Source organism: Gracilinanus agilis, chromosome 2 (assembly GCF_016433145.1).
Source record: "Gracilinanus agilis isolate LMUSP501 chromosome 2, AgileGrace, whole genome shotgun sequence".
NCBI classification, from domain to species: domain Eukaryota; kingdom Metazoa; phylum Chordata; class Mammalia; order Didelphimorphia; family Didelphidae; genus Gracilinanus; species Gracilinanus agilis.
Genome location: NC_058131.1, coordinates 400,384,432 through 400,406,064, shown reverse-complemented (window position 1 = coordinate 400,406,064; position 21,633 = coordinate 400,384,432). Strand labels below are relative to the sequence as shown.

Below are 21,633 nucleotides of genomic sequence, written 5' to 3'. Positions count from 1 at the left end.
AGTTCAAATCTGACCTCAGATACTTATTATCTGTATGACACTGGGCAAGTCACTTAACTCTGCTTGCCTCAGTTTAATGATCTATAAAATCAGATAGAACAGGAAATGGCAAACCACTCTAGTGTTTTTGTCAAGAAAATCCCAAATAGGGTCAGGAAGACATGAGTGAAAATGAAGGTGGCATAATGGATAGAGCACTGAACTTCAAGTTAGGTAGACTTGCATCCAAATTCTACATGAGACTCTTACTAGCTCTGTGACACTGAGTATATCACAACTTGTTTGCCTCAGTTTCCTCAACTATAAAATAGGGGGGGGGGGAAATAGCATCTATGATGCAGGGTTGTTGAGTGGATCAAGTAAAATAATATTTGTAAAAGCACTTCTTCACAAATGCCCCACACTTAGTAGGAGCTTAATAAATTCTTGTTCTGTTCTCTTGCTTTTCTTTCCATTCCCTTGTAGGAGCCTATAACTCAATGGCCATAGAGACTCAGTTGAATTTTACCATTTGCCGTAAGATTTTGGTTTCTAAGGGGGAAAGACACTAAATAGTTGAGCTTCCTGAACTGGCCCAGGTCCTACAGAACTGAGCTAAGGAACCTCTTGAAGTATGACATCCTGTTTCAGAGCACCAAGCCATCCTAATATCCTCCTATTTGGTCCCAGGAATATTTTTTAATAAGGTTACAACTAGTGCAAGGAGCAGTAAAAAAAAAAAAAAAATGTGGTGAGAGAGCTCCTGCTTCCCCAGAGTCTCTGCTGCCTTGGAGTTTGCTTTTCCACCTTTACTCCCTGAACAGGGGCAGAACAAAATTACGTGCCCAGTTTATTCTGAGTCGGAGACTTCCCGTCCTTTGCCATGTTTACCCGGAGTGAAGTCATCTTCATTGAGTCCACTGTGAGGTTGTTTTGTGTCGATGGCATTTATAATTAAAATGTGGCCACAAATTGGCTTCATGAAGGAAGAGAAAAAGGAGGGGAAGGGGTAGAAAGTTTGGGGAAAAAAATTCCAGTGGTTTTATTTTTATACATTTATATATGAAAAAGACTCTTCTTAGACTATGTAAAAGCTGCCTGTCCCCTCCTTTAAGAGCTGGACAAGATTGCTTGGAAAAGTTTGGTGTATTCCAGTAGATGTATAACTGAAAAGTGTTTGGCAAAAAAAGGCCTCCTTCCTCCATACAATCAATTAACTAGCATAATACCTCCTTTGGCGGAGCATGTGGTTGGCGTTAGAAACTTTCCGGCTTTCGGTCTTTGCCTGGAATCTCCTTGTTCACTCTCTTCAGTCACTAGGCATTGTCCTCATCTTGGCTAGTCATCTGAAAAATTGGTTCGCTTCCCTCTTTTTTTTTCTTAAACACTTACTTTCTGTCTTAGTAACAACTCTAAAACAGAAGGGCAAGGGCTAGGCAAATGGGGTTAAGTGTCTTGCTTAGAGTTCTGGGAAGTATCTGAAGTCATATTTAAACCCAGGTCTTCTTGACTCCAGACCTGGAGCTCTATCTACTGTGCTACCTTGCTGCCCCCATTTCTTTTTAATACTCAACTGATATGGGGGTCAAAGGAGCTTCTCTATCACATGTTTAAGAGTTTTTAAACCATGGAATACTTAAATAAACTCAAAACAGAGGCAGGGTGGAGTAATAGACAAAGAACTGGTCTTGGAATCAGGAAACCAGGAATCAAGTCTTGTCTCCGAACCTACTAGTTCTGTGATCCAGGACAAGTCATTTAATCTCTCAATGCCTCAGGCAATTCTAAAATTATAGATTACAGATACATTGTCTATCTGCATGGATAGAAGGAGTTTCTAATATGGATGAAATTCTAAGTCTAAAAAGAAGGATTCTGCATTTCATAAAAGGGTTCAACATAAGAATCTGACAAAAGACTTGTAGAGAAAACATGAACTCATAAATGCAGAAAGGATATTCCCTGCTGTGTTTGAAACTACTTAGTAGAATAATAAATTCAAAGCAAGAAGGAATCTCAAAAGGTTGGTAGATCCAACTTCTTCATCTTACAGAGATAAGGAAACTGAGGCCCATAGATGAGAAGTAATTTACCCATGGTCACACAGTTGAGCCAAGATTTAAATCTTAGTTGTCTGATTCCAAATCCAGCATTCTCTCCACTATAACACATTCCTACATTTTACATGGTCCAGCCACCCAGAGCAAGAGAGATATCTAGTCCATTTAAAATAGGATTCCCTAACTTTTTAGGAACTGATCAAAAGGAATTCTTTATCCTTTTTTTAATTTAACGGGGAACCTGGTGGTCCTCTTACCATAGAGATGTGTAGAGATTAACCAGCTCACAGTGACAGGAAGTAGAAACCATAGAGGCAGGAAGAAGAAAACATAGAGACAGGAAGGAAGAACCATAGAGACAGGAAGTAAGGTAAGAAAAGGTTATAAAAGGGGCCAGCATCAGTTAGTGGAGGTGGGGGGGGGGGGTCAGTAGCTGACAGTTAGGGTTGGCAATTGCGGAGAAGTTGGCTGCTAGGAGAGTGTTGGGTTGGTGGTTGGCATTTGGTTGCTGGAATATAAAGGTGGGCCTGAGCTTACTGATAGGGTTTTTGGCTTTAGCCTTTAGAGGGCTTTTTGGCTTGGAGGTTTAGGGCTTTTGGTTTGGGCTGTTAGGTTTTTTTTCTTTCTTGAACTTTGTGGAAGGTGGCTGGTCTTCATTGACAGACCTAATTGGGGTTGGTTAGATTAAATACTGATTGTGTTGGAACTTTGTAGGGTGGTTGTTATTAGCAGTAGTTATAGGCTGTCATAGGTAGGTAGTTATAGGCAGTTTTAGGTAGTAATTATCGACAGTTATAGGTAGTTATAGGATAACTATTCTAGACATTAGGGAATTTTCTTTCTCTTCTTCTTTCCTATATTTCTCTCTATTACTATATTCATTTTAGTATATTCTTTTACTATCTCTATTTTAATTAAACAAAATTAATTATTAAAAGCTGCTAGAAGTTTTCTTTTCTCTGGCTTAAAGGGATAATATTAATTTACAACTCAACTATATTCTCATTAAAACTTAAATCATAAAAAGCTGCTCTCTTATTTTGTCAAAACTCCTAATTTAAACCATAAGGAGATATGGCAGTTATGGTCAGAAGAATTATTCTCCATGAAACTTAGACACAGTGTAAGACACAGAAAAGAACAATGCTTTTTGAGTCAAAGGACCCTGGTTAAAATGGCAGCCAAGACTCAGTTTTCTTGTATCTAAAATGAGAAGGTTGGACTATAATAGACTCTAGGGTAACTTCTAACTCTAAATTCATGATTGTGAGACTTGTTGAAACAAGAGAAGAAAAAGAAGCCCTTTCTTCTATATCTGTGGATTTCAAGTTAATTTTGGGAGTGTTTTGTTATAATTATTGGCCTGTGAGATTCCTCTTGAGAAATAAATCATTATTTTCCCTTACCAGTCAGCAAAGTTCAGGGGAAAAGAATTGAACACAGAGAACCTCTTTCCCTTTCCTCAGAGTCATAATCAAAATGGGAAAACTAAGATTTTTATCCAAATGTTCCAGTATCTGGGGTTTCTTCCTAGTGGCAATCATCTGGTCCCCTAGGCACAACCATCCCTCCTTCCTCATTCATCTCAAGGCCACCACTCCTTGTATTCTCAGGGTCCCATCTCTAGAGGGTTCCTCCTCCAAGGCTCGTCTTGCTCACTGAATAATCTCATTCCTGTGCCCAGAACAAATAGTTGATGGGGGGGGGGGGGAAGATGCAATGATGCAGAGGAATATCTACCCCCAGAGGATAAAGTGATTATATCTTCCCAATTTGAGAGGTTAGTACCTAAGCTTCCCATTACACATAGTCCTAGTAATAGTAGGTTTTCAAATATTTGACTAAGGAATTAACTTTTCAGTTGTTTAATTAATAGTATGATATCTTCTTCTGTTGGAAAGTAGTCTTTTTTTTTTTTTTTAACCCTTAGTTCTGTGTATTGGCTCCCAGGTGGAAGAGTGGTAAGGGTGGGCAATGGGGGTTAAGTGACTTGCCCAGGGTCACACAGCTGGGAAGTGTCTGAGGCCAGATTTGAACCTAGGACCTCCGGTCTCTAGGCCTGACTCTCAATCCACTGAGCTACCCAGCTGCCACTGGAAAGTAGTCTTGACTAGTGTCTAATTTGTAAACAAAAGAATAAGTAAGTTAGGTTAGCTGGATATCACTTTAGATGTTTCAGAAGCCATAGAAAGTTGTAGGGAATATGATGGAATAGAGTTCTAGGCCTAAAGTCAGGAAGACTTTGAGTTCAAATCCTGCCTCATATACTTACAAAGCTACAAATTATCATCTATTTCTCTTGGCTTCCTTGGTATTTCTAATTTCTAATTCTGTATTTCTAATACAGAAGGTTTTTTTTTTTTTAAGATATATGTACAAAAATATTTCTAGCAATTTTTTTGTAGTAGGAAAAAAAATTAATTAAGGGAGTGCCCACCTATTGGGAAATGACTAAACATTCTGTATACAAATGAAATATAATATTCTTGGGCCATTAGAAATAACAAAATGAACTATTGTGAAAATCTGACACTAGCCTACACCCCTTTTCTTTCTCTTGGTATTCCTAAGATCAACCTTGGATTTTAAAGGAAAAGTTTCTTATTAAATGTGAAAAGAGCCCATTCTCTGATGGAGGTTATAATTCAACTCCACCCTTTGATTGAATTAAGAACAAAGGCTGGTGCTTTATCTATCAACAAACTACTTAAAACAAAAGGGACTTGCACAGTGGGGGAAGATCCTTGCCTCTTGTCCCACAGGATTCCGGGTATCCTGAAGACCTGCTTCTGATCCAGACAGAGGTCAGAGTCCACCAAGTTAGAGGGACTCAGAAAAGTGATGTTACAAGGAGCATAAAATTGGACTGGGGAAAGGAAATAGGTCTCTTTGGCCTCAGAAACAAGGTGAGAGGAGATGGCTAGGTAAGCACTGGGCATGCAGCTGTTTGGGGGAAGGTGGCTAGAAGCACTGGGCATGCAGCTGTTTGGGGGAAGGTGGCCAGTGTGTGCGGGCTAGTTCTGGCTAGGGAAGAAGGCTTGTGAAGAGAAGAGCCAGCCACATGTGGCTAGTGCCTTTTCTTTCTTTGACTGGTTTTTAAAATTATTTAATAAATCCACATGAATTAAGATACAGTCTCCAGAGAATTTTAATCTTAACACCACTTGAGAGGAAACTGAAAAAATCTCTACAAACTGATGCAGGTTAAGTGAGCAGAACTAGGAGAACAATTTGTACATTATAAAGAAAAAACAGTTTGAAAAAATTTAGAACTCTGATAAATGGAATGATAAACCATGATTTCAGAGGATGGACAGTAGAGCATGCTATCAACCATGTGCCAGAGATGTGACAGACTTAAAATTCAGAATGGGCATGTGTTTTTAGAAATCAACAAGGTAGGGATTTGTTTTGTTAGACTATGTATTTTTGTTTTTAAGGTTTTCTTTTCTTTTTTTTTAAATGTCTAATTGAGGAGAGGGGAAATGGGAGAAAGATATTAAATTCTTGTAAAATATACCAAAAAAGCAAAATGGATGTTTTAAAAAAAGAATATAAGCTAGGCAGCAACTAGGTGGCTCAGTGGATTGAGAACCAGGCCTAGAGATGGAAGGTCCTAAGTTCAAAATTGGTTCAAATCTGGCCTCAGACGCTTCTCAACTGTGTGACCCTGGGCAAGTCACTTAAACCCCATTGGCTAGCCCTTACCACTCTTCTGCCTTAGAACCAATACCCAGTATTGATTCTAAGATGTAAGGTAAGGGTTAAAAAAAAAAAAAAAAGAATATAAGCTACTCGAGGGCAGGTTTTTTTTCTTGCTGTTTGTATCCCAGGGTTTAGCATAGTGTCTGGCACATGGTAAGAACTTAATGAGTCTTTTTTTGTTCAATTCATTCATTCATTCATTCATTCATTCATTCATTCATTCATTCATTCAATAGAATGTGGCAACCACAAGCATTGGGTAGCTGAGAAGCAGTTTGAGTTGACAGGTCAAATGGCATAGATCCTAATGATGAGATACCCTGTACAGACCCTGAAAAAGGAGTGAGAAAATACTAAGCACATGAATTTCTTTCACTGGAGGAAGCTTTCAGCAATATCTCATCTCATCTAGGGCTGTGCAATATGAATTTAGACTATTCTATGCTTGTTCTCTGGTCTTCTGAAAGCCATTGTAGATACTTTTGATTTCCCTGGCTTGAGCATACTCTTAAGATACAATCAGGCATTTATTTTTCCTTCTTAGGAAAGAGACATGGATGAGGAAAAGGTAATCCATTTACCACGTCTTCATGGAAAATTTGACTACCCCAAGAACAAAAAATGCCCAATTACCAGGAATCATTCTCATCTGTAGTCCTAACAGTCATCTTTGTAATTGACCTACACTTTCCATTAGACTATCACAGTGTTCTGCCCACATCAGGTTCTTCATAACCAATAAATATTTCTGTTCCACAGCTACAAAGACTCAACCCTGTGCTTCACATGATTTCTAAGGATTTTTTACTTTGACCATTTTGCTTGATATTAGGTGTGTCCACAAGCAACAAACCCACAAGGAATATAATTGTCCTTTGTATGCTAACATCTGTTGCAGAAGATGAAGAGACAAGAAATTCTATGAAGAATATGACAAACTCCTCTAAACCAAATCAAAATATACATAGTTAAATAGATTGAGTTGATAGAGAATAGAGAGATGATTGGATAAATGATAGATAAGAAATTAAATTGATGATAGATGACAGATGATTAGATAGATGATAGTTTAATAGTTTTTACAGGTAGATGATTAGATAGACAAGAGGGGAAAAAGATAAATTAAATGGATGATAAATATTTGATTAAATTAGGTGACTAGATGATAGAAATGAGTGATTAGAGAGATGATAGATAATAGATAATTAGATAGCTATTCAGTGACTTTGATGCAAAAGGGCACAGAAGAAGATGATGAAAAAATGTCTGAAAAACAATCCCAAACTAAAAACAAAAGAAACTAAGACATATAGATTACTCAGAAGCTTAATATATCAAAAACAGAACAGGAAATCACTGGATATGAAAGCACTGAACAACATCACAAACAAAATGAAACTGGCTGATATGGGCATCATTTCAACAGAAACTGTTAGATCACTAACTACTTGAAAAGGAGAAAATAGAGGGTAGAATAAAGGAGAAGATAAGAAAAGCAATGATAATATCTCCAACATGACCTATTCAGACAAAGTATTGAATGGGAAATTAATTTTTAAGGCAGTGATTCCGTTACTTCTTTGGGGGAGGGGTCAGATCTCTGTTTTATTTGGTATGGGAAACTCCCTAATGAGGAAATATTCATTTCAGATGAACAGACCTTCAACATATATTCTTGGTTGCTTGAGCCCTAGAAGTTAAATGAATTGCTTAGGATCATGCAGTCCTTATAGGTCAGAGACAGTACTTAAACCTACATCTTCCTGACTTCAAGGTCAGCATCATATTCATATTACATTAACTCCTATCACCATTTCCTACAGAAATTTAATCAGCACAATAGCAGTCATCACAACAAGTAGGCCAAACAAGTCTAGAAATAACCTCAACCGACAATCACTTGGTATCCTTGCCAAGTAGAGAGAACTAAGAACAACAGCAATTTGTTTTTATGTTTTTGTTTTGTTCTGGTTTTTTTTAAAGTTTATATTTTTTAATTATATTTTTTAACCTTTGTTTTTTACAATTTTGAGTTCCATATTCTCTCTCCTGCTCTCCTTTCCCTCCCCCATCATTGAGAATCAGGGAAGCAATTTGATAAAGGCTATATACATGTGCAGTCATGAAAACATTTCCATATAAGCCACGAACAACAATTTGTAATAAAAGCTCATTTACTAAATGTAGTGGAGAAACATATGAGAGGCAATACAGAGTTGACAGAAGGTTGTCCTTGGAGTCAGGAAGACCTGGGTTTGGTTTCTACTTCTAACACTATGTGACCTTGGATAAATCACTTAATTCCTCAGTGCTCTAGGCAACTCTCTAAAATTATACATTATAGAGAAGATGATGCCCTGAATTGGTGAAGGAAGTTTCCTAATCAGGAGCTCTCTTTGCCAATGAAATCACCTCTTCATGTCCCCTTTCCTAAGGAGAAAGGTCCCACATAAGCGTAATAGTAAAGAATGACAGAAGGAAAAAAGTCTTCAGAAAGCAAGGCATGAGCCTGAACTAAGATCCAAATCATCTTAACAGTATTTAAAAGTGAAATTAGAAAAAAGAAAAGAAACCAGTGAAAAAGAGAACATGACAGTAGCAGCAAATACTAGCGTTTCTATGGCAAACTATTCTTGGCCTAAATGACAAGCAACCAATCACATCTGGACCTGGTGTGCTAAAGGAGAAAGTGGATATGGTGCTAAAGAAAAAGACAGAGAATACCTGGGTCAGAAACAGATTAGATAAGAGAAACGCACCTCAGATGTAACATCATTTTGGAAAAACTGATATTTCATCCATGTTCTACTCCCTATTTGTAAGGATATCCTAGAGTTTTGTCCTGGACCCTCTCATCTTCCTTCTCCACACTTTCTCTTAGTGGCCTCATCGGCTCACAAGGATTCAACAATTATTTCCAAATAAACCTACCAAATCTACAAATCTAAACTTCATTTCACCTGAATTCTGATCCTGAATCTCCAAGTGCCTGTTGGACATCCTCGAATATCCCATAGGTACTTCATACTCAACAGCTCCAAAAGAAATGCTTTATCTTTATCACTAAATTCAACTTTCCCCCTAACTTTCCTATTTCTATCAGGGGCACCACCATCTATCTAAACACCCATTTTGGCAACCTTAATTTTTTACTCTCATTTATCCATTCTGCATCCAATCAAATGCCAAATCTTTTTAATTCTGCCTCCTGAACATCTCTTGTGTCCATCCTCTTCTCTCTACTCAAGCCAAAACAACTCCATTTCAAGCATTTTTATATCTCACCCAGACTATTGTAACAGATTCCTAATGAATTTTCCTGTACCCAGTATTCTCTCTCATCTATGCTACAAACAATTGCCTAGTTGATATTCCTCAAAAGCAGGATGAAAGGGGCAACTAGGTAGCTTAGTGGATTGAGGGCCAGACCTAGGTTCAAATCTGACCTTAGACACTTCCTAGCTGTGTGACCCTGGGCAAGTCACTTAACCCCCATTGCCTAGCCCTTACTGCTCTTCTCCCTTAGAATCGATACATAGTACTGGTTTTAATATAGAAGGTAAGGGTTTTTTTTTTTTTTAAAGACAGGATGGAAGTTCTTGAAGTTTCAGTGGCTCCCTATTAGGTCTTGGATAACATTCAAATTCTTTTCTGGTATTTAAAGCCCTTCCAGGTCTGACTCCAAGCTATCTTTCCTGGTTTAGAAATTATTTCTCTCCATATATTCTATGTTCTCAAAAAAACTGTCTTTCTTCTTGCTCCCTGTGCATAACATTCCATATCCTACATCTGCAGTGGTAACCCCCAGTGAGTGGAATACACTTCCTCCTTACAGAATTCTACCTATTGAAACTCCTGCTTCTTTTCAAGGCACTGCCCAAGCATCATTTCCTTGAAGAATCCTTTCCTAATTTCCCTAGTTGTCAGCACCACTTACTTAGAAATCACTTTGCATTTTTAAAATATTTATGCAGTCCTTCACAAAGTCCTATGCTGATGCTTCATCATGGTACAGAGGTAATTCTCAAAGGTTATGTCAGTTAAGTGGCACATTCTATCATGTTGTAAAAACTTCAAGTAGAACCCCATTAATAGATAATTTGTTTTCCAAAGCCCAACCTAGTGAATTATGGAAAGGCATATCACTAGTAAGCTGGCCACCTGGTGGTGATTTTTTTTTGGCCTTGTTAACTTATGAAAAAAAGAAAAATAAAAAAATGGTCTTCCATTTTGTGGAGCTTTATTTTATTTCTGCTATGATGCTAGCAGAATGGATGGAAATAGGAAGTTTTTAGACTGGTTTTTAGATCAGAAACACATTTTTATTTCACCATTGGTATTCTAAATGTAAAATTACTCTTCAAAAACCAGCAAATGGATATTTTCTAGAGAATCCGAATCATATCAATCTTGACATTCTTGCTATAAAAGGAAACTCAAAGAAAGAGAGATGTTGTAACAGATTAAAGAATGTTTCACAGATTCTTCTTATGGAGGCAAAGAAGGGAACTGATGAAGTGAGGTTTATCCTATGTCCAGAAGCAAGAAGAAACATTTATTGGAATTCTGATCATCATGTTATAATACTAATGATCAGTATTTGCAAAAAAGACTTCCATGAAAATAATTGTAGCTTATGCACCAATATGGGTTGATAAGGTAAAGAAATTCTGTGAAGAATTTGATATGATGTTTCAAATCAAATCCATATCTACTCTGATTCTTGGTGACTAAAATGCAAAGGATGGTAAAAAATATACAAGAAAGCATTATTAAAAAGGAGTGAAAAAGAAGTCAAAGACTTGTAGATTATATAGAAGCCTCATGCCTCTATATCTTAAAAAAAAAGAATGGGTAAGTATATGGATATGGTGAAATGTAAGCTTAAAGCACAAAATAGAATCATTAAACTAGAAAAGACTCGTTTTAACGGGGAAGTTATTCACGGATCAGTTATCTATGAACAGACCATCAACTCTTCAGAGCTAAGATTGGAATTAACAATAATAACAAAAACCAAGGAGAATATTAATGAGAAAAGGATAGTAGATAATTGAAATGACTTAACTCTAAATTAAACAAGTCATTGAAAATCCAAAATGGACAATGGATGGCAGAAATTACACTGAACCAACTATAACTTCTAAAAATTTAACTAAAATAAATTAATTGTCACAACATGGAGACCAAAAGAGCCCAGAAAACACCTTATTCAGCAAACATCTGACTACTTTGCCAAATGGAGAGAGGTGGCTGCCAAAGGCAACACTGGGTTAGAAAATAAACTCATTTGTAAAATCATACAAAGAAAAGTAATGGATAACTATGAACAGTATTATCTCACAAAGCAGAGAGAAGCCATTAAAACTAGTTTAAGGAGAGTTTGGCAAGGGGTCCACATAAGCAAAATCATGCAAAGGCATTCAAGAATGAAAATGAGAAGACTATGAAGAGAAGAGAAATGGAAATGATTTGCAAAAAGCATTTAAATAGACTTTTCTTTTCCAAAGATGGTGGAACCACCACCCTAACATCACAATTCCAAATGTGCTAATAAGGGAAGCAGAAATGACACTAAGGACAAATACAAGAAAAGCAGGAGGGTCAGACCAAGTATATATAGAGGCAATTGAGAGTGGAAACAATAGAATTGTGAAGGCATCAAGGGACTAATATATGATGTATGCATTGAAGGAAAGGAGAATACCAATTTAGGAGAATGCCATTTAGAAAATATCTGGGACTTCCTAAATGCTGAAAAGTATAGCCATTGTAACATCAGTAACTACTGAACTATATGCCTACTCTCCCATCTTATGAAATCTTTATTAGTCATTTATACATGAAGTAAAGACATGTTCAATGAGGATATTGGTAGGGAAGAAGTAGGTTTTTGCAAACAGTTTTCAACAATGAACTGTGTCTTTACCATTTACATTAATCAAAGGATGTAAAAATATAAGATCTTATGCTTATTGGGATGTTTTTACTATTAAAAACATTTGATTTAGTAGAACAAAACCTAGTCTTTCAACAAGTGCCTTCCATTTATTTACTAAGCATATTCAAGATTCTTTGGAAGATATAACAACAGAAAGCAATGGAGAGGTAAGTGGCAGATGTGAGCAGGCTAAAAAATACTAACAAGGAGGAACTCTAAAGAACAGGAACAAAGGATATATCAAGAAATGTTATGTTGGGGCTGCTAGGTAGCTCAGTGGATTGAAAGCTAGGCCTAGAGATGAGAAGTCCTGTGTTCAAATTTGACCTTAGATACATCCCTAGCTGTGTGGCCCTGGGCAATTCACTTAACCCCAGTGGCCTAGCTCTTACTGCCTTTCTGCCTTGGAAGCAATACTTAGTATTAATTCTTAGACAGAAGGTAAGAGTTTTAAAAAAGGAAAGAAATTGTATGTTATTAGAAGATAAGCTGGACACATAGAAAGAGTGAGGAGTTGACAAGCAGGCAGTCAGAGTAGTCCACTGGTACCACTATACTGTCAGAAGTGGGGAAAGGAAAACCACCAGTGTGTTAGTGAACCCTCATGGCCAACTTATGAGAGAACATGGACAAGAATCAGCAGGACAGATAGGCATGGATGGGTTGCGGTCTGCATTATTGGAAGGAACTCCTGAAATGATGAGATCACAGATTAATTTGAGCATTGGGTGCTTACATATTTATTTTGTGTACATATATATAATATATTTACTTATTTGTTAAGATATTTTATCCCCCCAATAGAATGCAAGATCTTTATAGTCTAGGATTATCTCATTTTTATATTTTTATCTCCAACTCCAACTCCTAGCACAGACATCTGAAATATGCTGAATGATTAATGGTATTACTCTCTCCAAAAAAATGGCAATCAAGAGGATGTTAATAATTACTCACCCATATATCTGCCTTCTTTAAAAAATCCTTATGAAAACAATTTAGGTATCCATCAAAGGCCCATGTTACTTTTATAAATATATGAGAAGAAAACAAACAGGATTTACTAGATAATTTTCTATAGCAGACCACTTATTCACAGGCATTAAAATGTAGAAAGCTGCTAGGTTTAGTATTTGATTTTTTAAAGTGTTTGACTCAATAGAAGAAAAAAAATAGTCTTAAAGGCTCTTCTAAAAAGCTTTCTCTCATTCAAAAGGCTAAGATAATATAATCTTGATCATAATGCCAAGATTCTTTTGTTAAATGTAACTAAAAATATAACTCTCATCAATTACCTACTGATTTCAAACAATGTTTAAAACAAGAAAATATATCCTGGCCAAAGGTATATGCCCTTGTTATAGAAGATGCCCCATGCAATTCTCTAATGGAAAGGGATTCCATAGTTCATGAGGAAGGCCTACAGATGCTATTTGCTAATAATATTATTCTGATTCTACCAAGCTCCAGAATACAGAATGCTTCCTCAAAAAGATCATATTCATTCAAAAGAGATCAAGATAGAAATCTACATTAGAAAAACCAAGCGGATGAAAGAATATCTAATGTTTAGAGTATATCACACAATTGGCTGGTTTTTTATTTTTTTTTTATTTTTTAAAAACCCTTACCTTCCGTCTTGGAGTCAATACTGTATATTGGCTCCAAGGCAGAAGAGTGGTAAGGGTAGGTAATGGGGGTCAAGTGACTTGCCCAGGGTCACACAGCTGGGAAGTGTCTGAGGCCGGATTTGAACCTAGGACCTCCAGTCTCTAGGCCTGGCTCTCAATCCACTGAGCTACCCAGCTGCCCCCTGCATCACACAGTTGGATTGGCAGCCCACTTGAATCTCGAAAAGGCATTACAAATGGACAATGAGGAAGGAAGAAAAGAAGGAAGGGAGGGAGGGCAATAAACACTTATTAAACATTGTGTACTAGGCACCATACTAAGTTCTAGGGATATAAACTGAAGAAAAAAGAAAAATAGTCCCTGCCCTCAAGGAATTTACATTCAAATGAAGGAAAGATGACACATAAAAGGGAGATGAATAGCAGGGGGAAGTCCGGAAGTCTGGAAGACAGGAACAGGAATTATGAACAGGGCCTCAAATTTAAGAGCAGGAAGAAAAGTCTGGGGTGCATTTAGAAAACTGTTTAGCACTCTTAATAATCCCAGACTGAATCATGAAATAAGACTCCATGTCTTTTTAACACTGGTATTCCTCCAGTGAAGCTGTATTTCTGTTAATCATGCAACGCTATAATCCCCAAATAAATGAAATTGAAGGTGATCCAAAGAGTAATAGAAAAACATATGGTGGGGGTAATCAGGGTTGTAGCAATGTTTATTGAGCCTAAGAAGTATGATCCAGTGGAAAGAGTACTGGCTTTGGAGTCGGAGGACTTTGGTTACTTTGGAGAAGTCACTCAACCCCTCAGGGAGTCAATACCACCTTGTGAAAAAAGAAACTAGATGGTCTCTGAAGGTCATTCCTAGCTTTATGTATATAATTCTTTGATAAGCAGCACAGAAGATATCTAGGAAATGTCCAGGCAGAAGTGTACTACTCATGTGGTCAGAGCAACAGGTAAGAGATAACTGGATAAAATGTCTGAAGACCTAGAGGAAGGCCTTCAGAGAACTGGATGGATTGTCTCTGATGGGTTTATGGAAGATGATGAAAGAGTGAGAAGGTATGACTAGGTTGTTATAGACTAACATCAATTAATCCATCTACCAAGTGTTTAAGTACCTACTGGCACCAGGCATTGTGCTAAGTACTGAAGTTATAAATACAAAGAATGAAACAATTCCTATTCACAAAGAGTTTTGCTCTAATAGAGAGACCAAATCACATATGTCAATATAAAAAGCACAAATACAAAGTGAATAAATACCTATTTGGGGTTTTCTTGGCAGAGATAGTTTACCATTTCCTTCTCCAGCTCATTTTATAGTTGAAGAAACTGAGGCAAACAGAATCAAGTGATTTGCCTAGGGTCACACAACTAGAAATCATCTGAGATCAGCTTTGAACTCAGGAAGATGAGTCTTCCTGACTAAAGTCCAATACTCTATCCATTGTACCACCTAGCTGCCCCTCCAAAAAAAAACATACCTGAGAAAAGGAAAATACTTTTCAAAATATGACTCAGGTGGAACTGGAACCCATAACCTTCAAAAAAAAAAAACCTCACCAGTCACTGAGCTAGAAGCCCAATGAGCTATCCATGTAAAAATACAAAGAAATTTAGGAAGCAGGGCACTATTGTTTAGAGGTTTCGGGTCATGATCAGGAAAGGCTTCATGCTGAAGATGGTGCTTGAGATGGGTGAAGTCTGTGCTATTTTACTTTATTTTTAACCCTGTTGCCTTCTTATGAAGTGGCCTCAGACCTAAGAGATTTGTGAATAAAGGCACCACTATAAATAAATGAGCTGATTGCTAATGGAGGTCAAACCAGTGGCCAAGAAACATTAGGCCCTGCTATCCTTGTGGAACTGCACTCGGCACAACCATTCATAGGTTTAAGAGCCAGAAGGAAACTCAGAGGTCATTGATTTACAGATGAGGAAACTGAGACTTAGAGAGGGTAATAGCAATTTCCTCATGGTCATAGCAATAGTAGTAGGCGGGATTGGAACCTAATTCCAAGCCCACCCACACAGCTATCCACTCTCCTGGCTAACAATGGTTGGTTGGTTTACAATGACTGACTTAGTTCCCTAAGAGTAATTAATCTCTCTCCCAACTAGGAGCTGGCATTTGGGAGGGGTTACAGTAATTTGCACTTGTGCTACTGAAGGGGAAATAGCTGTGTCTCTGAGTGGGAAGTGTTGCAATGTATGTGACTCTGGACTCTTGACCCTCTGACCCACTTTCTGTTCATTTCCATCCTCATACCTCCACTTTAATCCACATTCAGTGAAAAAAACTTAGTCTCCGCTGTTATTAGCAAATTAAGCTGATGGTCAAACAGGAAACTGTAAGTATCATAAAAGAGAATTTATGCCCAAGTGTTGTCAGAGGGTAACAGAGCTATTTACTCAATTAAATTCAGATCATAGAATTAAGGACCAGAGATGTGAAATTGGAAGGGACTTTAGAGGTAAATTAATCCAATCACCTCCTTCCAAAGAAGAGGAAACTGAAACCCCAAGAAGATAAGGGGCTTTCCCAGAATCCCATTGAAAGTAAGAAATAGCATAGGGAGATGTATGCTGGTAAATGTTTACCAGCCAACTTGGGGGGAGGGTGGATAGAGTGAGAAATAATTTATGCACACACACTGTTAAGCTTAATGGCATTATTAGACCTTAAATCTAGATAATCAACAAAACAGTAAATCAAGCCCTGATTTTTCAGTAATTACCAGTTTCTGTATTTCTGGGGTGTAAATGCTCAGCATTTAACATTAGAGCTGGCTTCAGGCTACCCCAAGTTTAGGGATTTGAGCAGATTCTTTCTTCCAAAATCTAGTGCTCTTTCCACTGTATCATACTGGTAAATGCCAATTTAGAACTGCGGAAATGGCTCTGGAAACCATCTAGCCTAACCCCGCCCCCCCCCCAACTGATAGCAGCACCAGATTAGATACAGATTGAAGGATAACAGTTGAATAGCCCCAGAGCTATACCAACATTCACCAAATGTTAAAAGCCCTAAAGCAGTGATTCCCAAAGTGGGCGCCACCGCGCCCTGGTGGGTGCTGCAGCAATCCAGGGAGACGGTGATGGCCACAGGTGCATTTATCTTTCCTATTAATTGCTATTAAAATTAAAAAAAAATTAATTTTCAGGGGGCTAAGTAATATTTTTCCTGGAAAGGAGACAGTAGGCCAAAAAAGTTTGGGAACCACTGGTCTAAAGGAAGGTCTCCAGTACACAAGCCCTCAGACTCTTAGAAGAAGGTCCCTAGAATTAGGAAATGCCACAAATATTATCTTGGACTGAGTTGTGGAAAGCTGAGGTTTGCAGTTTCCCAAACTAGACCTGATATCTTAATTCAGGCATGGATAACCTCTAACCAAAATAAGGATTAGAGGCCTTAACATGCTTTTGTGTATGGAGATCTTCAGAAATAGCTGTCTGTCTGTCTATTTATCTATCTATCCATTTATCCATCCATCTATCTCTCTCTCCATCTATCCATCCATCCATCTATCCATCTCTCTGTCTCTGTCTGACTCTGTCTGTCTCGCTACATATCTATTTTATAGCCCTTACTTTCTGTCTCAGTAACGATTCTAAGACAAGGGCAAAGGCTAGGCAAATGGGCACTAAGTGACTGGTCCAGGGTCACACAGCTAGGAAGTGTCTGAATGTAGATTTGAATCCAGATTTGAATCATGACTAATGCTCTGCCCACCATAAATTTTACAGAGAAGGTAAGAGCTGTTGTTTGTGTTTTTTTTTTGTTTTGTTTTGTTTTTTTTTTTTTAAAACCCTTGTACTTCTGTGTATTGTCTCATAGGCGGAAGATTGGTAAGGGTGGGCAATGGGGGTCAAGTGACTTGCCCAGGGTCACACAGCTGGGAAGTGGCTGAGGCCGGGTTTGAACCTAGGACCTCCTGTCTCTAGGCCTGACTCTCACTCCACTGAGCTACCCAGCTGCCCCTGTTTGTGTTTTTTTAAGAGAAAAAAAAGAAAAAGTATCAGAGGCAAAATTTGAGGTAAGGGGCAGGATTTGAATCCACATCTTCCTCACTGAAACTTCAAAACTTTATTCCCTATACCATGCTGCCCTTAAGAGTACCCTAACTATGAATAGAGAGCATTACTTAATTTGTCACAGTTGGATATGAACATCTAATGTCAACAATACAAGTCAATAGAAGAAATGTTCACAAGTATATGTGTGTGTATTTTTATAGATAGACATATAAATAGAGGCAACTAGATGGCTCATTGGATCTGGAGTCAGGAAGAAGACAGTTCAAAAGAGGCCTTAGACAATTACCGTGTGACCCTGGGCAAGTCATTTAGCTTCTGTTGACCTCTGGAGAAAGAAATGGCAAATAATTCCCATATCCTTGCCCAAAAAATCCCTTGGACAGTATTGAAGTGATATGATCCACAAAGGTCATGAAGAGTCAGACATAACTGAACAACAACAAAGATACATAGATAGATATATACACATGTAGAAAGATAGATAGAAAGGTAGGTAAGTAAATAGGTAGAGAGACAGAGAGATTTAGATAGATTAGATCAATAGAATTAGATAGATTTGGATAGATATAGATAGATAGACAGAGAGATCAACAGGCACAAAGACAGACAGACACATTAGACAAACAGACAGATAGATTAGACTGATAGATCAATAGAAGTAGATGGATAGATAAATAGATAGATAGATAGATAGATAGATAGATAGATAGATAGAAACAAACTCCTTTCCCCAAACCGTATATTCATTTATCAAAATTGTCTAAGATGGGGAACACGGGGGCAAGTTCCTGGCAGAGCTGTTACAGGGAATTGGCTGGAATTGTTACTGTTCTCCAGTTTCTGTAGGTCTGGAGAAGTACTTTAACACTCTCGGTGACCACAACCACATCTGCGTGATGCGTAGAAGTAAAGCTGTGTAATTTATTATGTGTAAGGCTAGGGTTATAAACTGGGATTTCACAAATCAAACCCAGTGTAAGCATAGCCTAGACAACCATACTTCCTTGAAATAAAGCCTATGTATGCAGGCAGGAGTTACCTTCCCTTTCCCATCTGACGTCTCATGTTACCGTAGTAGAATCTGGGTTGGAATCTAAAATTGGATCTTTTGTTGGCTACAGAACCTTGGGGTAAGGCATTGAAATCTTGGAACTATGGAGACATTTCACTCTAACCTTCTCAACTAGAAAAGAATGTCAAATTTTACATTATATCTTTCCAGATTTCTCTCTATTCCTTATGCTTATTGGTTATAATTACATTATAATTTGGTGCATTAATGTGCCACAATTCATTTAAAGATTTCCCTATTATTGAACATTTCAGGCTGCTTCCAGTATTTTTTTGAAAAATGACATGAAGAAGAATATCCTCACTAAGTAGAATCACATGAGGAAATATGAATGAAAATGAAAGAATCCTAGGAAAAACTTAGTAGGATGGGTTAAAAAAATCTTATGATATTTTGTTTTGAAATCATTAAATTTAAATGAAAATCAGCAAGTTCAGCTATTCAGTGCCATTTTTCAGTTGTGCCCAGAACTTTGTGGTCCCATTTGAGATTTTTCTTTGGCAAAGATCCTAGAGTGGTTTGCCAATTCCTTCTCCAGCTCATTTCACAGATGAGGAAACTGAGGCAAACAGGGTTTAGTGATTTGCCCAGTGTCACACAGCCAGTTAAGAGTCTGAGGCCAGGTCTTCCTGACCCCAGGTCCAACACTCTATCCACTGCACTACCTAGCTGTCCTAGTTCAATGTTAAGTTTCCAAACATTTAGTAAGAGCTTGGTGCAGAGGAAAGTGCACTGGATTTGGAGTCAGAAGATTTAGATTCAAATCTCAATTCTGCTGCATATTATCTTGTGACCTTCGTTAAGTAATAACCTTTCTAAGTCTATTTCCTCATCTATAAGTAAAAGAGTTAGACCAAATGATCTCTAAGGCCTCCTCTAAATCTACAATCAAATCATGTTCATTTTATAATAAAAAGGAAGAAAGGAAAAGAAAAAGAATAGAAAGGACAAAAAAGTAAAATCAAATCAATTTAAGTCTTTCCCTTGAAAAGTTGGGGGAAAACATGAGGGTGAGGAAGAGAAACATAAAAGAGCGCGTGACAGAAGAGCTTACTGTGTTGATCATTTCTGTCCCGTGTCCCATCCACTTTGCCATCAGGAAGGATCCTCAAGAAATGGCCCCCATTGCTACAGTAGAGAAGCTTGGGCTTCTTGTAATTCCCCAGTGGCAGGTTAAATCTTTCCGTCAGGGCTGTGAAGGTTGTGATCTCCCCTTCGGCCATGCCTCAGATGCTTATGGGCCCCTTCGAGACTGAAAGAAAGTCAATAGGCTCATAGTTAGCACAGCAGCAAAGAAGATGACATTTATACTTCTAATGGGCATCAGAGGTATTCAAGAGGTTAGCCTTCCTGGCAAGGTCTCTACAACAGACTGCCAAGGTGATGCCCATAGCTATCAGAGTTACAGGGTGGCAAGTGATGACCAAGGATGAGGCTTCTTTAAGACTAGACAGACCTCAGCGTGGGAGGGTTTTTCAGTGCATCTCTCAGATCCCAATTGGACACGCAGATTTGGCACAAGAGGAATCCTTTTTTAAGCTTCAAATTTAATCATTTGGCCAAAGGAAAAAAAATGTCGAGATCCCTCCTTCTGATCCACACACATCCTCAAATTAAACACCAAAATGGCACTAAAATAACACCAGGGGGCTGGGTGAAAGCCACAAAAGCCAAAGAGGCCAAGGCTGAGGCTTTCTTCCTCCACCCTCACACTGTTTTGACTAGGAATTGTAGCCCCATCAGGTACAGATAGCACAGATGGCCTTTGAGGCTTGGAGTCTGCAAGCTAAGGTACAGGAAGTCATTTTGGCTTTGGAGGCAGTCTGGCCTAACCTCAGTGACTGGGGAGGGGAAACCACAACAGTGAACCCTTTTATAACCTCTAAAATGACTGGAAAGAAGAAAGGGTTAAGACAGGAAGGACACACATCCCAGTTTCAGGTCTTCAGGGTCAGGAAGAATTCAGCACCAGAGAGTATTAGCTTGGGATTTTTTGTAAAAGATCAATGATCTTTAGATTAGATTTAGAGAGTCTAAACGCTGATAGAATATAAACTCCCTCAGAGCAGGAAACATTTCATTCTTATCTTTGGATCCCCAACACTTAGCACAGTTCTAGGCACATGGTAGACACTGAGTAAATGCTTGTCAACTGATTGATGGATCAGTTATTTCATTATGAGGAACATCTCTGATTTAGTGCTTGCCTTAAAAGTCAAAACAAAACCTTCCAAATCTATCTCTCCACAACTCTCACCAAGAGTGTGGATTCTTCCTGTTGTACAGAGAACTGAGGCAAAAGAAAAGGTTAAATGTCTTCTTCAATATCATATAATCCCTTAGCAATGCCATCACAATTGTTCCTGCTTCACTTTCCTTTCTCTAATCATGTCCTCCCTTCTTTTCTTTCTTTCTCTCCTTTTCTTCCTTCACAGAATCATAGAATTTCAGATTGGGAAGGGACTGCTCTCACCCTCTAGTCCCATACATAAACCATAAAAGTGTCCTTACTACAACACACCTGCTAAGACATCATCCAGCTTGTGATCCCCTCCTGGGAGGGGGGACCCCACAACTTCCTGAGGTTGCCAGTTCCACTTAGATGCAGCTACATTGATTAAGGATTTCCTTTGCTTTAAGCCTAAATTTGCTTCTTTGTAACTTTGACACTTTGTTTCTAGTTCTGCCCTCAGAACAAGTCTAGTATTTCTCCCATATGATTGCCTTTCCAGCACTGGAATGAAACCTTCTGTTCTCCTCCCCTGAATCTTCTCTTCTTTCAGCTGAATCCTCAGTTGCCTCATCTGATTCTCATATGGAATGGACTCCCCTGGCTTCCTTCAAGTCCCAGGAAAATTCCATCTCCTATGGGAAGCCTCTCCTGATCCCCCTTAATGTTAATGTCTTTCCTGTATGGATTATCGCCATTATATCTTGTATGTAGCTTGTTCAGATACAGTTATTTCCATGCTGTCTCCCCTCATTAGATTTTGATCTCCTTGAGAACAGGGACTTAAAAAATTTTTAATTTATTTATTTGCTTGTTTTACATTAAAATTCCCAGGTAACTCCCTCCCCATTCCCCTCCCTCACTAAAAAAGGCATCATTTAACAAAAAGATATATGTAAGGGGGCAGCTATGTGGCTCAGTGGATAGATCACCAGGCCTAGAGATGAGAAATCCTGGGTTCAAATCTAGCC

The 21,633-nt window shown here is 38.2% G+C and overlaps 1 protein-coding gene across 2 annotated transcripts in view; it reads right to left on the bottom strand.

Moving 5' to 3' along the window:
• The window catches only part of FGF1 (fibroblast growth factor 1), a 46,966-nt gene extending 27,311 nt beyond the window's left edge, over window positions 1–19,655 (bottom strand). For both annotated transcript variants that reach the window (XM_044661817.1, XM_044661818.1), the window contains exon 1: window positions 19,487–19,655. In XM_044661817.1, the coding sequence (XP_044517752.1) occupies window positions 19,487–19,655 (169 nt within the window). The remainder of the gene's footprint in view (window positions 1–19,486) is intronic.
• Between the last annotated feature and the right edge of the window lie 1,978 nt (window positions 19,656–21,633).